The following is a 16,864-nucleotide window of genomic DNA, read 5'->3' as shown; positions in this document are numbered from 1 at the left end:
CTGTAACATTTTGTAGTTCAATGTGTTACAAAAGTCAATTTATTGCAACATTTTTATGTAACACTTTTTCCCTATTGGCATAATTTATGATTTTTAGCAACATTTTACTGCAACACTTGTGTTCCTATTGTAATGCTTTTTAATAGTTTTAGCAATATTTTACTACAACACTTGTGTTCCTATTGTAATGGTTTTTAATAGTTTTAGCAATATTTATTTGCTACACTTTTTATTACTCTAAGTTGCAATATCCTATTTGAAATGTCAAAAACCATCCCAAAATCACAAGTTGTCAATAAATCTGGGTTTCACATTTCCGATTCCAGCCAGATGGCAAATCCAACAAAATACAAGTCAATAGCCCAAGAAAAGTTGGCTTACCAGAAGATCATCTTGCAGCTACGTCTAGTACTAAATCCAAAGTCGAAACACATTGTCGACCTACGTACGTTACACCATAAATCTAGAAAAAAATATAGTCTAATTTCATGTCTAAGTAGCAACATAACAAAAGCACGCATTTATAAAATAAAAGTACTGAACAACATTAAGCATCATGAATTTCATTAAGATCATCCTCGTCACTTGCAGGCTCACGATCACCATCCTCTTCTTCATTGTTGTCCTTACTTTCATCACTGTCCGTGCATAATTCTTCAAGATCAATTTGTTCAAAATCTGGATTGATTTCTCCAAGCTTTACTATGACCTTAGTAATTTTTTCAGAAACCTTTTTACCTACCATCTCTTGCATTTCAGCCATCAATTCTTCCCTTATTGTCTTCTTCAAATCCTCCATATCAGCAGGAGTAGTAATGGAACTAAGAAGTGTTGTTGTTGATCCTTTTTCAATTTTCTACATTTCCCAGATCTGCCCAGAAGCCAATTGGGACCATGGCTGGGTGTTTTGACTTGGTCACCAGTGATATTTTCAGCATTTGGAGTCTACCAATAAACAATAATACAAACATATTAAAAATGAATGCCACTCTGAATAAGAAAAACTACATAATATTGTAAAGATGGAAAGGACTAAAACAATTAAGTAAATTGCATCAGTACCTTATAATGTCGTCCTGGTTCCCGTTTGCGAGTTTTTGAGTAAATATCATCTTTTGGATCTAATTCAGCTGGATCAATTTTATTTTCCACTTTCTGTGAAAAAATGCAAAGATGGCATTATGTCAAGCCAATATAATGCAAGAAAATATAAATGCGATGATTAAAACAGAGAAAATGAAATTAACTTTTAAACGTTGGACATACAATTTTCTCGCCAATTTGAGCAAGACTTTTACGACCAGTTGTGTGTGTTTCTACAATCAACGTACGATTTTTCGCATTTTTCCAAGCTCGATCCTGATTATCCGATAAGGTGCAGAAATATAAAATCAGTTCCACCAATTTTTCAAAAAAAACATTGCGATAAATAAATATATATACCTGAACTTCTTCATTCCCCCAATATTTAAGCAGGACCTGGAATTCTTCAAGTGGAATGACATTACGCTTGTTTTTCAGCCTGTCGTCATCATTATCATAAGCAAGATAATGATTCTACTTAACTCGGCTTTTGTGCAACCTCCACGGAGCACCAATGGTCCTTAATGTGTAAGTTCTACCCTCTTCAAGAATCTCATATTTTGTCTAATTAAATTAAGTTAAATTATTAGCTGGCTTTTACATCTCAGGGACATAGAGTTTCAATTTTAATTAATCTTATACTATGAAAAAAATATAAAAATAGAGATTATACATAGATTGATTTGTGTGTTTACCTTCACAAATTTCAATAAATCCTCCTTCAGTTGCTCAGGAACTCTATGCCAGTTAATTGAATCAAGGGGGACAGACTGCCTACCCAATGTCCCCAAAAAATCCTTGAATTCAGACAAGGTTTTGTCATCATCAGCCACGGCCTGCAACTCCTTGTTCAGCTTAATAATCTTCTTCTCATCTTCTTTTCTTGTGTACACAGCTTTCATTAACGTGGGTCCTCTAAGCTTCCTCTTCTTTTCTAGACCAAAAAGTAGTAAAAAAGATTAACCCAAGAACCTATTCAAATTTTTGAACCAAGCCAATAGTAGCAAAAATAGTTATTACCAGGAGATGTGGCTTCCTCATGAGTTTCTTCTTCAGATGGCTGACCACCATCATCAGTTTGGTTTTTTTCTTTTTCTAATGTTTTCTGGCGTTCTTTCATCAAGTTATAAGCCTCCATTGAACCAATACTCTGATTACTATACTTTTTTGGTGGTGCCACTCTCTGAGGAAAGGTTGGTGATATAGCTTTAGGTAAGGGAGGGTGAGGTGGTAAAACAGGGGATGATGGTTCAGTTACTAGAGGATCAGTTACCGGAGGGGTTGACTTTCGAGATGGAGGATATAGGGAGTTTTCAGACTGTTAGTAGTTATTAACACATTTAAAAATAATATAAGAACCAAAAACTGCTAAAAAGTCAACAACACAAATGAAATTACGTACTTATGTAGATGAAGGACCTATGGTCCTTGAACGTGTCATTGGCACCCTGCCAACAGGATTGGACACTTTCTTCACCTTTTTAGCTTTAATCTTGAAAGATTGTTTTTCTTTAGCAACCTTCTTAGCAACCATGTCTTCGTCGTCTTCAACTTCGCAGCTATCTTGTCCAGAAACGTACTCCCCATCAAGTTCCAAGTCATCATCCACTTGAACTTTTTCTTTGTTCTTATTCAGACCATCAACGGTCCTTTTTAATCCCAACTCTTCAATTCTCTTTTTATTTTCTACTAGTTGCACCATCCTTTTCTTCTCATACTCTATTATCTGATAGAGTTTACGTAAATTTTAAGTTAGACTCAAGGCAGTTATGGCAGAAGAATAACTACCAGATTGAACTTATTACCTTTGGAACAACTTTTTTTTAGTTTCCCTGTTCATTCTCAGCCTCGGGATTCTCAACAAGCAAACGACGATTAGTTCTTTGTTTCTGCAGTCCGTCTATCGTCACAAACTTACGCTTTGCTTCTAAACCTGTTGGTACATTAAGTGGATACAAAATAAATATAATTTTGACACCACAATACATGAGTAATAACCAAAAAATATGAACGCAACTCGACAAAATAAATATACCTTTAAAAAATGAGTTCTTGGTCGCACAATCACATATGGCTGCATCTGTGGCTTAAGCTCTATAGATTTGTCAACAATCTCATCAACATAAAAATCAAACCTATCCCCTTTAACTGTCTGTACAAATTTTTGTAAGACGCGATCATTGTCAATAAGTTTCCAACCAGCTGGCACCTTTTTTACATACACACCGCCTATTTCTCCATATTTGACATCATCTTTCATGAATTCCATCACGACATAGTACGAGAATCTATCAGAATTAACATATTCCACTATCTCCTTACATAAACCACCTACATATCTTGTCTTTGTGAACCGTCCCTTGTGGAAAAATCTGAGAATGTAATCCTTAGACGTCATCCTGAAAATAAGAACATTTTAAAAAAAATTAGTAATTGAAACGTGCACAAATATGACAAAGGGAAATACAACAAAAACTAACATGAATAATAGAAACACTGACTAGAATAAAACAAGAACTAAATACAACATTTATATTTGAATAAGAGACTACAAATGATTCTTTTAACTTAAACTACCACAATTAAATTTTACAACAAAAAAATGAAAACACGAATAATGGAAACACAACAGATTTTATGAACAAGAGAAATAGAACACCAAATTAGCACAAAATTCAACTAAATATAACATTCTTTTACAACTAAGGAATAAAAATGATTCTTTTAATTTAAACTACCACAATTCAAACTGATCAAAACATGAAATAACTACAAAGTAGCAGAACTATAAAGAGAAAATAAATTCTCTTTTTGTCAGATTTCATTATTATCTACTTCTTCATCAGGGGTAACCAGAATTTGTTTCATCGGAACGTCATCTCTGCACCAACTCATGATATCATCAGTAGGTAATCGTCCTTCAGTGATTTCTACTACTGCATTTATCTGGTCTTCTACTTCATAATATCGATTCTTCAAAAGTTTCTTGATGACAAAATGCACATTCTCTTCAGTAGGATCTTCTACATAGAAGACTTGTTGAACTTGTGTAGCTAGAACGAAAGGATCATCTTTTTCATATAATTTATTAAAATTCACTCTTGTTAACCCATGAAAATCCTTTTCTTTTTGATACCAACAACACCTAAATATGACTACAACCAGTGCTCCCCAGTAGTCAACCTCAATGATGTCCTCAATCGCGCTATAATAACCAACTTCCCCAACTACTGGATTTTTGTCTTTAACAGTCGCGAAACTAGTGGTTAAAGCAGTGAGGAAGACACCATATTCTGTGTAGTACACCTACTATCTCTCTGCTTGGTGTGAAATCTGAACCCATTGACAATATAAACCGTAAATTGCTTAGCTGCCCGATGAGGCCCTCTTTTCAAAGATGACAATTCCATTGATATGTCATTTTTGTTTCGAACCACCTCTTTTAACCACTTGTGAAATTCAGTTGCATGTGTTCTTTCACGTTTATACTTCTTTACCTTCGCATACTTTTCAACCAAGCTACGGTGTTCACTACAATCATAATAACACCAAATTAGCACAAGATTATGATGATTTACAGTTTTATAAAATTTGGATCAGCTTTCTTTGTTCCCAGAAGTACTTACTTTTTAAGCTTCTCGATTTCTTTGTTGTCACAGTTGAATAATATGTATCGATGAGCCTTAGTCCATACTTTGTCTTCTAGGTGTATAGATTTTCCATCTTTTCTTTTACCAGATCCAATAGGATATCCAGCATCTTTGTTATAGTCCTTCTGATCACTTCTGTTTTTACACTGCTCATCAAAAAATCGAGAACAAAATGTTAAACATTCCTCTACCAAGTACCCCTCAGCTATGCACCCCTCTGGCTTGCTCCTATTTAGAACGTAAGATTTCAACTTGCACAAATACCTTTCAACTCCAAAGATCCACCTTAATTGCACCGGTCCTCCGAATTTGATTTCCTTACACAAGTGAATTGGTAAGTGAACCATTATGTCAAAAAATGCAGGTGGAAAGATCATTTCAAGTTCACAAAGTATCTCGATGATTTCATTTTGTAACTTCTCAACATCTTCTAATTCGATGACTTTACATATATACCCCGTAAAAATGCCCCCAACCTCATTAAAGGTATTGCTACCTCTGGTTTTAGAGTTTTAACCACAGCAAATTGTAATAGAAATTAAAGAATAAAATATGTGTCATGACTCTTATAACCCGATATCTTCCGCTCATTAATTTGAACACAACGGCTAATATTAGAGGCAGATCTGTGGGGTAACTTAGCATTCATCAGAACTGAACAAAAGATTTCTTTTTCTTTTTGGTCATATCCAAACTAGTTGCCCTAATTTTAACATGTTTGATATCATCACATCTGACTGGATGAAGATCTTTCCTAATCCCCATTTCTTCTAGATCTTGACGATCATTAAGATGATCTTTTGTCTTGCCCCCAATATTTAATAAAGTACCCAAGATTTTATCACAAATGTTCTTTTCAATATGCATAATATCTAGGTTATGCCTTACCATATTACAGCTCCAATATGGTAACTCGAAAAACATGGACTTTTTCTTCCAAGGGCAATCTGATGAAGAACCCCTATATTTTTTCTGTTGCTTTCCGAAGTCATTTTCATAGCCACACAAAAGATGCTCAACCTCTGTTCCTGTTAACATTTCAGGACTTCCTAGCAATTCTACTTCCCCATTGAATCTCCGCCTATCAGACCTCCACTTGTGGTCGGGAGGAAGAAAATTTTTATGGTTTAAATATACAACCTTCTTGCTATATTTTAAATATGTTGACGAGGTCTCGTAGTGGTATGAAGGGCAGGCCAGTTTACCTTTCGTGCTCCAACTCGATAAAACTGCATATCCTGAAAAGTCACTAATCGTCCATAAGAGGCTTGTGTGCAACCTAAATGTGTTGTCTACCCTTGCATCATAAGTTTCTATCCCAACCTCCCATAATTCTTTCAACTCTTTGATTAACGGATGCATATAAACATCAATCTCATTGCCAGGATAAATAGGGTCAGGAATTAAGGTTGAAAGAATTAAATTTCCAGGTTTCATGATTAACCAAAGGGGAAGGTTGTAATTCACTAGCACAATATTTGGTATCCAGCGACTTCCAGCCCTGGCTGTCAGCTGGATGCCTCAACTTTCCCTCCATTTTTCGTGCTAAAGCATGACATTTCATTGAGTTAGAATAATCAGAGCTCAGGAACATTCTTTGCATCCTTGGCTTCGAAGGAAAATACCTCAGCACTTTTGCTGGGATTTTATGTTCCTTCGACTTAAATATATTCATATTAGGCCCATTTTTATCTTCAACTACTTTCCACCTAGATGTTTTACACTTTTTGCAAATATCCAGCCCCTCATTTTCAGCCCAAAATAGCAAGCAGTCATTTGGACATGCATTTATTTTTTGGTAATCAAGACCCAAGTCTTTAATCATAACCTTGACTGAATTGAAAGATGACGGCACATTAACATTGGGAAAAGCCTCGCTAAATACATGAATGCACTTTAGTTGGTAAAGCCTAACTATGAAACTTAAACGAGTAAAATTTTTAGACTCGGGATATAAAGGCTTCCTACCCTCGTTAACAAGCCTATAAAATTTCCTCGTATCAGCATTCATTCCCTTTCTAACTCCGTGTTCACTAGTATCATTACCAGTTCCATATACATTTTGCATCATCGCCTCAAACTCATCGCCTAAACCCATACCTATATCAGTATCCATCTCATCTATGTCGCCGATAATGTTTTCTTTCCTAAGGGTTGAGACCTCGTAAATCCATTCAAGAGAATGGGGACAAGGACCATTACATACGAGATGTTCATGTATACCCTTGGCATCACTCCAGAAATGATTACTACATATTTTACAAGGACACGTTAACTCCTTTCCTACGACATATTTAGAAAATGCTTTCGTAACAAAATCTTCCACCCCCTTCCTATATTTATCACTGTACTTAGGAAGAAATATCCATTTATCTCCTTCAACATCCATTTTCTATATAAATAAATTGGACAAAAAAACACAGTATATCAAATACTAACAGAGACAGAGACAGTAGAGACAGAGCACATATATTACAACATTAACATGCTCTTGTCGTACTTAAAATTAAAACTTTAAAACTTAATTAAAAACCTCAAGCTTTAGACCATAATTAATGACAAGATTACAACATCAAGCTCAATAGAGATTAACACAAAAAAATCCAATTAAAACAACAAACAAATTATACCACAAACAGTCTAACAAAATCACAAATTACCAAATATCTACCAAATTACAAGAACAAATCACAAATATAAGAACAATTTAATAGGCGGGTTATATATATACATAAATGACAACAAAATTAACACATATATTCAACTAATTAATACAAAAATCCCACAAATTTCACATACTTTGTCTTTCAGGTAAAAGTTGTTCACATGCATACATATATATACAAGTATAAGCATAAAAAGATGAGTAAAATACCTCTAATTGAATCTTTACTTCGATTTTTGCATAAATCTTGTTCAATTAGGTTTGGGGTTTTGGGCTTCGGCTTAATTGGAGATGAGAGCGTGGGGGACAGAGAGAAAGAGAGAGAGGAAAGGAGAGTCGTGAGGGGGGAGAGAGGAGCTTCGGGAGAGAGAGGGAGAGAGATGAGAGAGAGTGATAGTTTTGGGAGAGAGAGTAAGTAATATTTTGTTTAATTTGGTGTAAGAAATATTTTGTCTAAAAAATTTTGGCGTATAAACATCTCACCCAATAAAAAAAATGTTCCCGCCTATAATTTTCGTGAAAAAGAATAAAAAGTATTTCGTTTATTGTAACACTTTGTAATAGTATTGTAATTGTATCGAAAATTTTAAAACTCTCAGTTTACTTGCAACATTTTTACATTTTATGTAACAATTTTAAAAGTATTGCAATAGATTACCAAGTTTTATGTTTTTAGCAACACTTCATGTAACACTAATACATTTTGGGCTTGCAATGGCCCATATATGGTGTAGTGGAATTATTAGGAATATGTTGTGTATTTGATGATAAGTTAAACAAAATACCTTAGTAGATTTAATTTAGTGGTTTTGTAGCTTTCAACGGATGATCACTTTAACATCCGTTGATAGGGTAGCTTATGTATTAATAAGTTTAGTAGCACATTTCTGCATATTGTAATGCCTTAGAGAACTAGATGTTGTAGAATGTTTTAGTCATATGGACTACTAGATTGATATGCAAGATAGGTTGGCCAATTATAAATATTAGATACCTTGTAATCTTGTATAAGTGAAATAGAGTTAACTGCTGTGAAAAGACTCTCAACGGATGTTCCACAAGGTTTCAACGGATGATCAACTAGAGCTTCAACGGATGTTCAACAAGACTTTCAACGGATGATCCCACAGAGTTTCAACGGATGATCTAACTAAGTTTTAAAGGATGAACAAATTCAAAAGAGCAGTTGATAGTGACTTGACAGTCACATGCTTTGAGTGTATATAAATGGAATGTGGCATCCTATTTATAAGTTTTAGAGAACAAAGAAGCATTTCTATTTCCATGCTAAACTGAAGATATTCAAAGATGCTGGATAGAGAAATGAAGGAGCATGAAATTAGATTAGAAACATTTTGTCTTATTTGTTTGTCTTTTTATCATGTAACTTGGTGATATATAAACCAAGGGTAGCAAGTAGAACAATTATAGAAGTTAGAAAGCAATTACCAGAGAAATAGTAAAAGCTACATCTGTAAAGAATTTCTCCGTTCTTTGTAATTTCAACTTGTAAGCAGTTGTGTGCAAATCTTGCATCAAAGAGTTCTCATATTAATATATATCTCTGGTGGATAAATTCAACCAACCCGAAAGTTTTTAAATACTTGTATTTGATTACTTTGTGTTTGATTTCTTCAATACTTTCATTCCGTACTTTAGCTAAATCAAATATTGTCCCAAAGGATAGCGGCTGCGGGTTACCTACGATAAAGAAACTGTTATATATTCATAGTAGAACAGTTCTTAAAGTTTAAAAAGTAGCCAGAATTACATTCAACCCCCCTTCTATAATTCTTTGTTAGATTGTTTTGGAATAACAATTGGTATCAGAGCAAGCTCTTGAAGTATAAAGAGTTTAAAGATAACAACAACTAACAAGATGAACAGAAAAGAAGTTGTAGTGAAGATTCCATTTCTGGACAATGACAATTATCACCACTGGAAGGTGAAAATGCACCTGCATCTTCTTTCTCAAGATGAAGGATATGTGGACTGCATTAAAAAAGGTCCTCATGTCCCTATAAGAGCTGCTACAGGAAATGAGCCATCCATCCCAAATCCTAGAGCAGAATGGTCTGCTCCAGATATTGAGCAAGTTCATAAGGATAAGAAGGCCATGAATATTTTATTTTATGTTGTTGATGGTGACATGTTTTACAACATCATAAACTACAAAACTGCTAAGGATGTTTGAGATACAATTCAAGTTATATGTGATGGAACTGAGCAGGTAAGGGAAGACAAGATGCAACTCTTGATTCAACAATATGAGCATTTTCATAGTGAAGAAAGTAAGTCACTCACTAACATTTTTAGTAGGTTTCAAAAACTGCTAAATGCTCTAAAGATTCATGGAAGAATCTATCAGACCAAAGATTCAAACCTCAAGTTCCTTAGATCTCTACCAAAGGAATGGAAACCTATCACAGTCTCACTAAGAAACTTTCAAGATTATAAGGAATTTACCTTAGACAGATTGTATGGAATTTTAAAGACCTATGAGCTTAAAATAAAGCAAGATGAGAAGCTGTAGAAAGGAAGGAAGAAGGGAGGGTCCATTGCATTGGTTGCTGAGCAAGAGAAAGAGAAGGATATAAAGGTTGAAGATGTGTAATCTACACCAAACCCTAGAGTTTATGAAGGCAAAGGAAAAGGACTAGTAGCTGAACATGAAGACCATCTTAGTCAAGATGATATGGATGACATAGATGAACATCTATCTTTTCTATCCAGAAATTTTCCAAGCTCAAATTTAAGAAGAATTTTGGAGCAACCAAGCCAAACAGAAATATGGTTGACAAGTCAAAATTCAAATGTTTCAAGTGTGGCTTGAGTGGTCATTTTGCAAGTGAATGCAGAAAGCCTGATTCTGACAAAAAGAAGTTTGAGCATGTGGATTACAAAAAGAAGTACTTTGATTTGCTCAAACTAAAGGAAATGGCCTTTTTAACTCAAGAAAATAACTGGGCTGCTGATAGGTTGGATGAAGATAAGGATACAAGCTATGTCAATCTAGCCCTGATGGCCAAATCAGATGAAGCAGAAGTTAGTTCTTCAAGTAATCAGATAATCACCACTAATCTAGCACATTTATCTAAAGCTGAGTGTAATGATGCTATAAATGACATGTCTACTAAATTATATCATCTGCGTGTCACACTAAAATTTCTCACTAAAGAAAACACTAAAATTAAATAGAACAATCTATTTTTAAATGAAAGAAACAATGTGTTAGAAACTCAATTTGTTGAGTTTGAGAAAATGAAGATAGAGTGCAAGACTGTTAAAGATGAACTAACTGAATCCTTAAAGAAAGAGGAGATTTTAAGAAAGTAACTTGAACGAGAACATGAAGTAATCAAGGCAAGGAAATCATCCAGAGATGTTCATGCTCTAATTACTAAAGTTCCAGGTATAGATACCTTTTGTGATGAAGCCTGGGAAAAGAGCAAGGAGAAACTGAATTCTAATTTGGAAGAAGGACTTTCAACGGATGTGGATTCGACAGATGATGAATGTTATCTATCGAATGATCAAAAGAATTATCCGTCGAAAGACAAGGAATCACATCCATTGAGTGAAAGAAATCCAGTTAGCAAATCCCAGCTAGCTAAGTTAAATGAGAAATATGGATCAGTTTCCAAGAAATTTTTTCCAGGAGAAAGAGGTCAAGTGAAAAAGAACAAGAGAGTCAATGTAGGCCATCTGTCAATCAAGCAATTGAATGATAGATTGGAGAAAATTGAGGTTAAAGCATATTCTAAAGGGAAAAATAATAGAAATGGGAAATTAGGAATTAACAAACATAACAACTACACAAATGATAAATATGTACCTAGAAAAACCTGTGTAAAGTGTGGTAGTGTTAATCATTTGTCGGTTAATTGCAAACTTGATATGCATGCACCCATTTCTGCACCTCCTTCTTTTCCTAACATGTCTACCATGCCTGTGAATGTTACGCCTGCATCTAATTTGAATGCACAATTTTCTAATATGCCATTTGTACAAAATCCTAACTATGCTGCATTTAGTATGCCTCAAATTCCATTTAGCATGCCTTACTGGAATAACATGTTTGCACAAAATATGCCCTTCCATGTAAATCAGCCTGTGCATGATAATTCTATAATGATGAATGGTATCAAAGGTTCTACTCACATGACTAAGGATGAATCTCAAATACCTAAGTCAAATGAGGACAAGCCTAAGAAACCTATGAAAAAGGCTAACAAGATAGGACCCAAGGAAACTTGGGTACCAAAATCAACTTGATTTGATTTTGTTATGTGTAGAGAAACAGAAAGAATCTTTGGTATTTGGATAGTGGGTTCTCAAGGCACATGACTGGAGATTCTACCCTGCTCACTGAGTTCAAGGAGAGAGCTGACCCAAGTATTACTTTTGGAGATGACAACAAGGGTTATACTGTGGGATGTGGCTTGATTTCTAAAGACAATGTCATCATTGAGGAAGTTGCCCTAGTGGATGGACTCAAGCGTAATCTATTGGGTATCAGCCAGCTTTGTGATAAAGGAAACTCAGTAACATTCAATTCTGAAGCATATGTTGTGACCAACAAGAAGAATAACAAAGTGGTTCTCACTGGAGTGAGAAAAGGAAATGTGTACCTAGATGACTTCAACTCATCAAATATAGATTTTATCACTTGTCTCTTTAGCAAGGCAAGTCAAGATGAAAGTTGGTTGTGGCACAAGAAGCTGTCCCATCTTAACTTCAAAACTATGAATGAACTAGTCAGGAAAGATTTGGTATGAGGTATTCCTCAAGTGGAATTCTCTAAGGATGGACTGTGTGATTCCTGTCAAAAAGAAAAATAGATCAAAGCATCATTCAAAAAGAAGCTTGACTCAATAATTGAAGAACCTTTACAATTACTACACATGGACTTATTTGGACCAGTCAATGTGCTATTCATCTCAAAGAAAAGATACTGCCTAGTAATTATGGATGATCTCTCAAAGGTCTCTTGGAAACATTTTAAAAATCCAAAGATGAAGCTAGTGAAATCATCATCAATCACATAAAGCAAGTTAACAATCATCCTGATTGCAAAGTTAGAAGAATCAGGAGTGACAATGGAACTGAGTTCAAGAATTCTGTGATGAGATTTTTTTGTGAAGAGAATGGGATCATGCATGAGTTTTTAGTAGCAAGAACCCCATAACAAAATGGAGTGGTTGAAAGAAAAAACAGATCTTTCATTGAAGCTGCAAAAACAATGCTAGAAGAATCAAAGTTACCAACATATTTTTGGGCAGAAGTTGTAAATACTGCATGCTATACTCAGAATATTTCCTTAATTAATCAAGCAAAGTGTATGACACCCTACCAGTTGTTCAAAAAATAGGAAGTCAACATTAAAATTTCTTCATGTCTTTGGCTGTAAATGCTATATCTTAAGGAATCAAACTGATCAGCATGGAAAGATTGATGCCAAAGCAGATGAAGGCATTTTTGTTAGATATGCAGTTGGAAAAGTATACAGAGTCTACAATCTCAGAACCAACATTGTTATGGAATCTGTACATGTTGTATTTGATGATAAAAAGATTGAAGGACTACAAGATGGAGATTTCCATGAAAGCTTCAAATTTGACAATGTTGAGATGATTTGTAATGATAGTGATGATGAAAGTGATCAAGAACCAATATCTAAGGACAATGCAGAAAAGTCTACAACTAATGAAGCACATAATTCAACATCCGTCGAAAGACAAATTACATCATCCGTTGAAAGACAATCTGTATCATCCATCGAAAGGCATAGATCAACATCCGTTGAGCCATCAATAAGAGTTGAAATCCAATACAGATCATAATATGAAAAAACCCCAACTTTAAGTCAAAGATCCTCAAACTCACGAGGAGTTTCTTCTAATCAAAACACAGTTACTCATCTAGACAACTATGAGGCCTCTTCATCTAGAGCTAATCTACCATAACAGAGAAAATGGATAAGAGATCACCCATTTGAGCTAATTATTGGTGATGCATCTTCAAGAGTGCAAACAAGAAAAGTAACTCAAGAAAAATATTTTTACAGTAGCTTTCTATGACAGGAAGAGCCTAAAAAGGTAGAAGAAGCACTGTTGGATCCTGATTGGGTTTTAGCTATGCAGGAGGAGCTAAACCAATTTGAAAGGAATAAAGTGTGGAAGATGGTGCCCAAGCCTAAAGGAAAGAATCATATTGACACGAAGTGGGTATTCAGAAACAAGATGGATGAGGATGGCATAGTAGTCAGGAACAAAGCTAGATTGGTTGCTAAAGGCTACTGTCAATAAGAAGGAATGTATTTTGATGAGAACTTTGCTCCTGTTGCAAGACTTAAAGCCATCAGAATTTTTCTAACTTATGCAGCCCATGCCAATTTCAAAGTCTATCAAATGGATGTTAAAAGTGCCTTTCTGAATGGAGATTTAGAGGAGGAAGTCTATGCTAGTCAGCCTCCTGGTTTTGATCTAACTTGTTGCTCAGATGCAGATTATGCAGGTTGTAACATTGATAGAAAGAGTACTACAAGAACCTGTCAATTTCTAGGAAACAAGCTAGTATCCTAGTTCAGTAAAAAGCAAAATTCATTATCTACTATACAAGTGAGGTTGAATATATTGCTGCTGGTAGGTGTTGTGCACAGATTTTATGGATGAAAAATCAACTGTTGGACTATGGTCTACAGGTGAATAAGATTCATATTTTCTGTGATAACACAAGTGCCATTACAATTACTGAAAATCCAGTACATCATTCAAGGACAAAGTACATTGATATCAAGTATCACTTCATTAGAGAGAATGTGATGAATGGTACTGTGGAACTTTATTTTGTTCCAAGTAAGAAGCAACTTGCAGACTTCTTTACCAAGTCACTTGATGAATCCAGCTTTACTAGGTTGGTAAGTGAATTAGGTATGCTTAATTACTCTTAATTCGTTATAATGTCTAAGAAATTTGAAATGCAGCCAGAGTAAAATTTGATATTTCCTGTCAAAAGATGAAATTTTAGCTAAGTCAGAATTTACATCTTGACGGATGTTCATTATCCATTGAAAATGAATATCTGTTGAATTCTATCATCCGTTGAAGTATCAAATATTACTCTGGGTACTTTATCCTTATTCGTCAAATTGCTCTCAATCTTAGCCGTTAATTGTAGGCATTATCCATTGAATTTACTTACAGCCTGTAAGTATATTTCGATGGATAATCATTAGAATTTTGACAGTTTTCTTTATTTTTAAACGGTATTTTGGGCTAATTTGATTGGTTACTTTACTTTTGATTTTACTTTTTAACCATTTAATTTTGAGATAGTATAAAAGCTAATTTCTTTTTTCATTTTTACTTTTATCTTTCTTAAGAAATTTCTCTATCTCTTTCATCTCCAAAGAAAAATCTTTCTTCTCTACAATTACTCTTATTCTCAGCAATGGCATCAGTAGTCAAGATCATGTCCCAAACTGGGTTTGTTTATGAAAAGAATAACTTCATCGCACTAGTGAACAAGGAGATTGCAGCTTCTAAAGATTACCACAAAATGATGGATTTCATTCGAAGTTGCAAACTGAAATATGCTATGTTGGAGTCTCCTATCATATTGTGAAGTGGTTGATGAGGTATGGACCACTGCTGTTTACAACTTAAAGGAGAAAATAATTACCTTCACTCTTAAAGGTAAAAATTACTGCATAAACAGTGATATAATTCGTGCTTGTTTTCAATTGCCTGAGAAAAATACACTAGTTCCACACACTAACACAGATGTAAACTCTATGCTTATTTTTATGGGTTATTCTTTTGACCCTGCCAAGCTAGGTGAGGTTAGAAGAAAAGGCCTTCAAAAGGAGTGGAGCTTTCTCTGTGACTCTTTTATTAAAGTATTTTCTAGAAAAATTAGTAACTTTGATGTTGTGACTTACTCACTTGTTAACATGCTATATATGTTGCTTAGTGACAAGTAGCATAACGTCAGTGAGTCTGTCCTATATGAATTAGGTTTTAAGCTAGGAGACATTAAGAAAAGATCTAAAAACATATATTATGCTAGATTTTTTATGTTTCTAGATAATTTTATTTCTGAAGATCCTATCATTGAAAACCCAACCAACAAGCTTGATTATTGGGTTCAAGAAAGAAGGGTTATTGCTGATTTGAATAGGGAAAAAAACCTCAGTCAGGTTCCTCTAGTCTACCTGCCAATAATGGAGGGGCCTCATGTAAGTGAGGTAAACACTTTTATCCCTGCTACTTCTCTACCATAAATTTCTTTGCAAATAATTGTGCCTATGGCACCTGTGACAGTGACCAAACAGGTGCCTACCCAAGCCACAAAATCAAGAATTTCCAAATCCAAGTCTCAAAGACCGCACTCTAGTTCCTCTCAAAAGGAACCAGTTTCAAAAACTACTAAAACCAAAGAGGGGAGTGTGAAGGGAAGTAAGTCTGATGAGGGACAGGGTGAACATAAAAAAACCCTAAGGATAAGGATGGAGAGGTGTGTGTAACCAAGCCTAGCCACACTACAGTTTCCCAACAAACTGTAGTGCTTAATAAGGATATAAGCTCACTACTAGTTTTATCCTCCCAAAAGGATATCACTATTGAAACAAACTCTCAACCAAGCGCACAGGCCAAGAGGGTTAGGGACACAGACTCACCCCAAACTTACACAATAAAGAAGAAATCTAAAACACTTGGGGTACACAGGGTGCACACACAGTGCGAACTACAGTCAAAGATTCAGTTACAACACCTTCTCAAATTCAATTTGATGTGGATCCTGTAAATGTGGAGTCGCAGCCAAAATCTCGTATAATAGAAGCACCTCATACATAAAACTCACCCATAAATTCTTTAGATGTGGATATGATTTACATATCAATTCCTGATTCTCCATCTTTAACTCTCATGGAGAAGACAAAATCTCAAGCAAGTAAGGATCATCTTCTAGATGATTTGTTGGCTCACTTGCCATTTCTTTTTGATTCTACTGAGAAATCTGTGCCAAATATTAAATCAATCACCACAGATTCTACAGTAGTTTCCACTCCAAACTCTGTCATTTCTACTATCTCGACAGATATTGTTCATCCGTTGACTAGTGATTGTATCTCGACGGATGTGCTTAACAGCAGTCATCCGTTGAAACTCTCAACTACTACCTCGACAGATGTTTCTCATCCGTTGACTATCACTGCACCACTTGAAATCTCAACTATTGTTATAAGTGCAGATGATTTAATAGTTGTACAATCACTCCAAGGATTGAGGGAATGGAGTGAACAGAGTGAGAGGTTGAGTTGCTCTCAGGCAAAAAGAGAGGAAAAGAGTGAAACCATGCAAGCTATTTCTTCCAGCTTGGATAAAGTGAGTGAGTGGAGTCCCACCTTAGAAGGTGAAGGTGAGGGTGTGAGGGTGGGAAGCCAAGGGGAACCCTTGATGCA

At 35.1% G+C, this 16,864-nt stretch overlaps 1 protein-coding gene across 1 annotated transcript; it reads right to left on the bottom strand.

Annotated features, from left to right (window-relative positions):
• Positions 1-6,129: 6,129 nt before the first annotated feature.
• Positions 6,130-7,122, bottom strand: LOC141698259 (uncharacterized). The gene has a single exon (XM_074502930.1). It carries the CDS (start codon positions 7,120-7,122, stop codon positions 6,130-6,132), a length of 993 nt encoding a protein of 330 aa, XP_074359031.1.
• Between the last annotated feature and the right edge of the window lie 9,742 nt (positions 7,123-16,864).

The sequence above is a fragment of the Apium graveolens genome, chromosome 2 (genome assembly GCF_009905375.1).
Source record: "Apium graveolens cultivar Ventura chromosome 2, ASM990537v1, whole genome shotgun sequence".
Taxonomy (NCBI): Eukaryota; Viridiplantae; Streptophyta; class Magnoliopsida; order Apiales; family Apiaceae; genus Apium; species Apium graveolens.
Note: the sequence above shows the minus strand (reverse complement) of the source record. Positions and strands in the feature narration are given on the sequence as shown.

Excerpts from the sequence above, each read along its gene's own strand:
- LOC141698259 (XM_074502930.1), bottom strand. The coding sequence starts at position 7,122 with ATGGATGTTGAAGGAGATAAATGGATATTTCTTCCTAAGTACAGTGAT.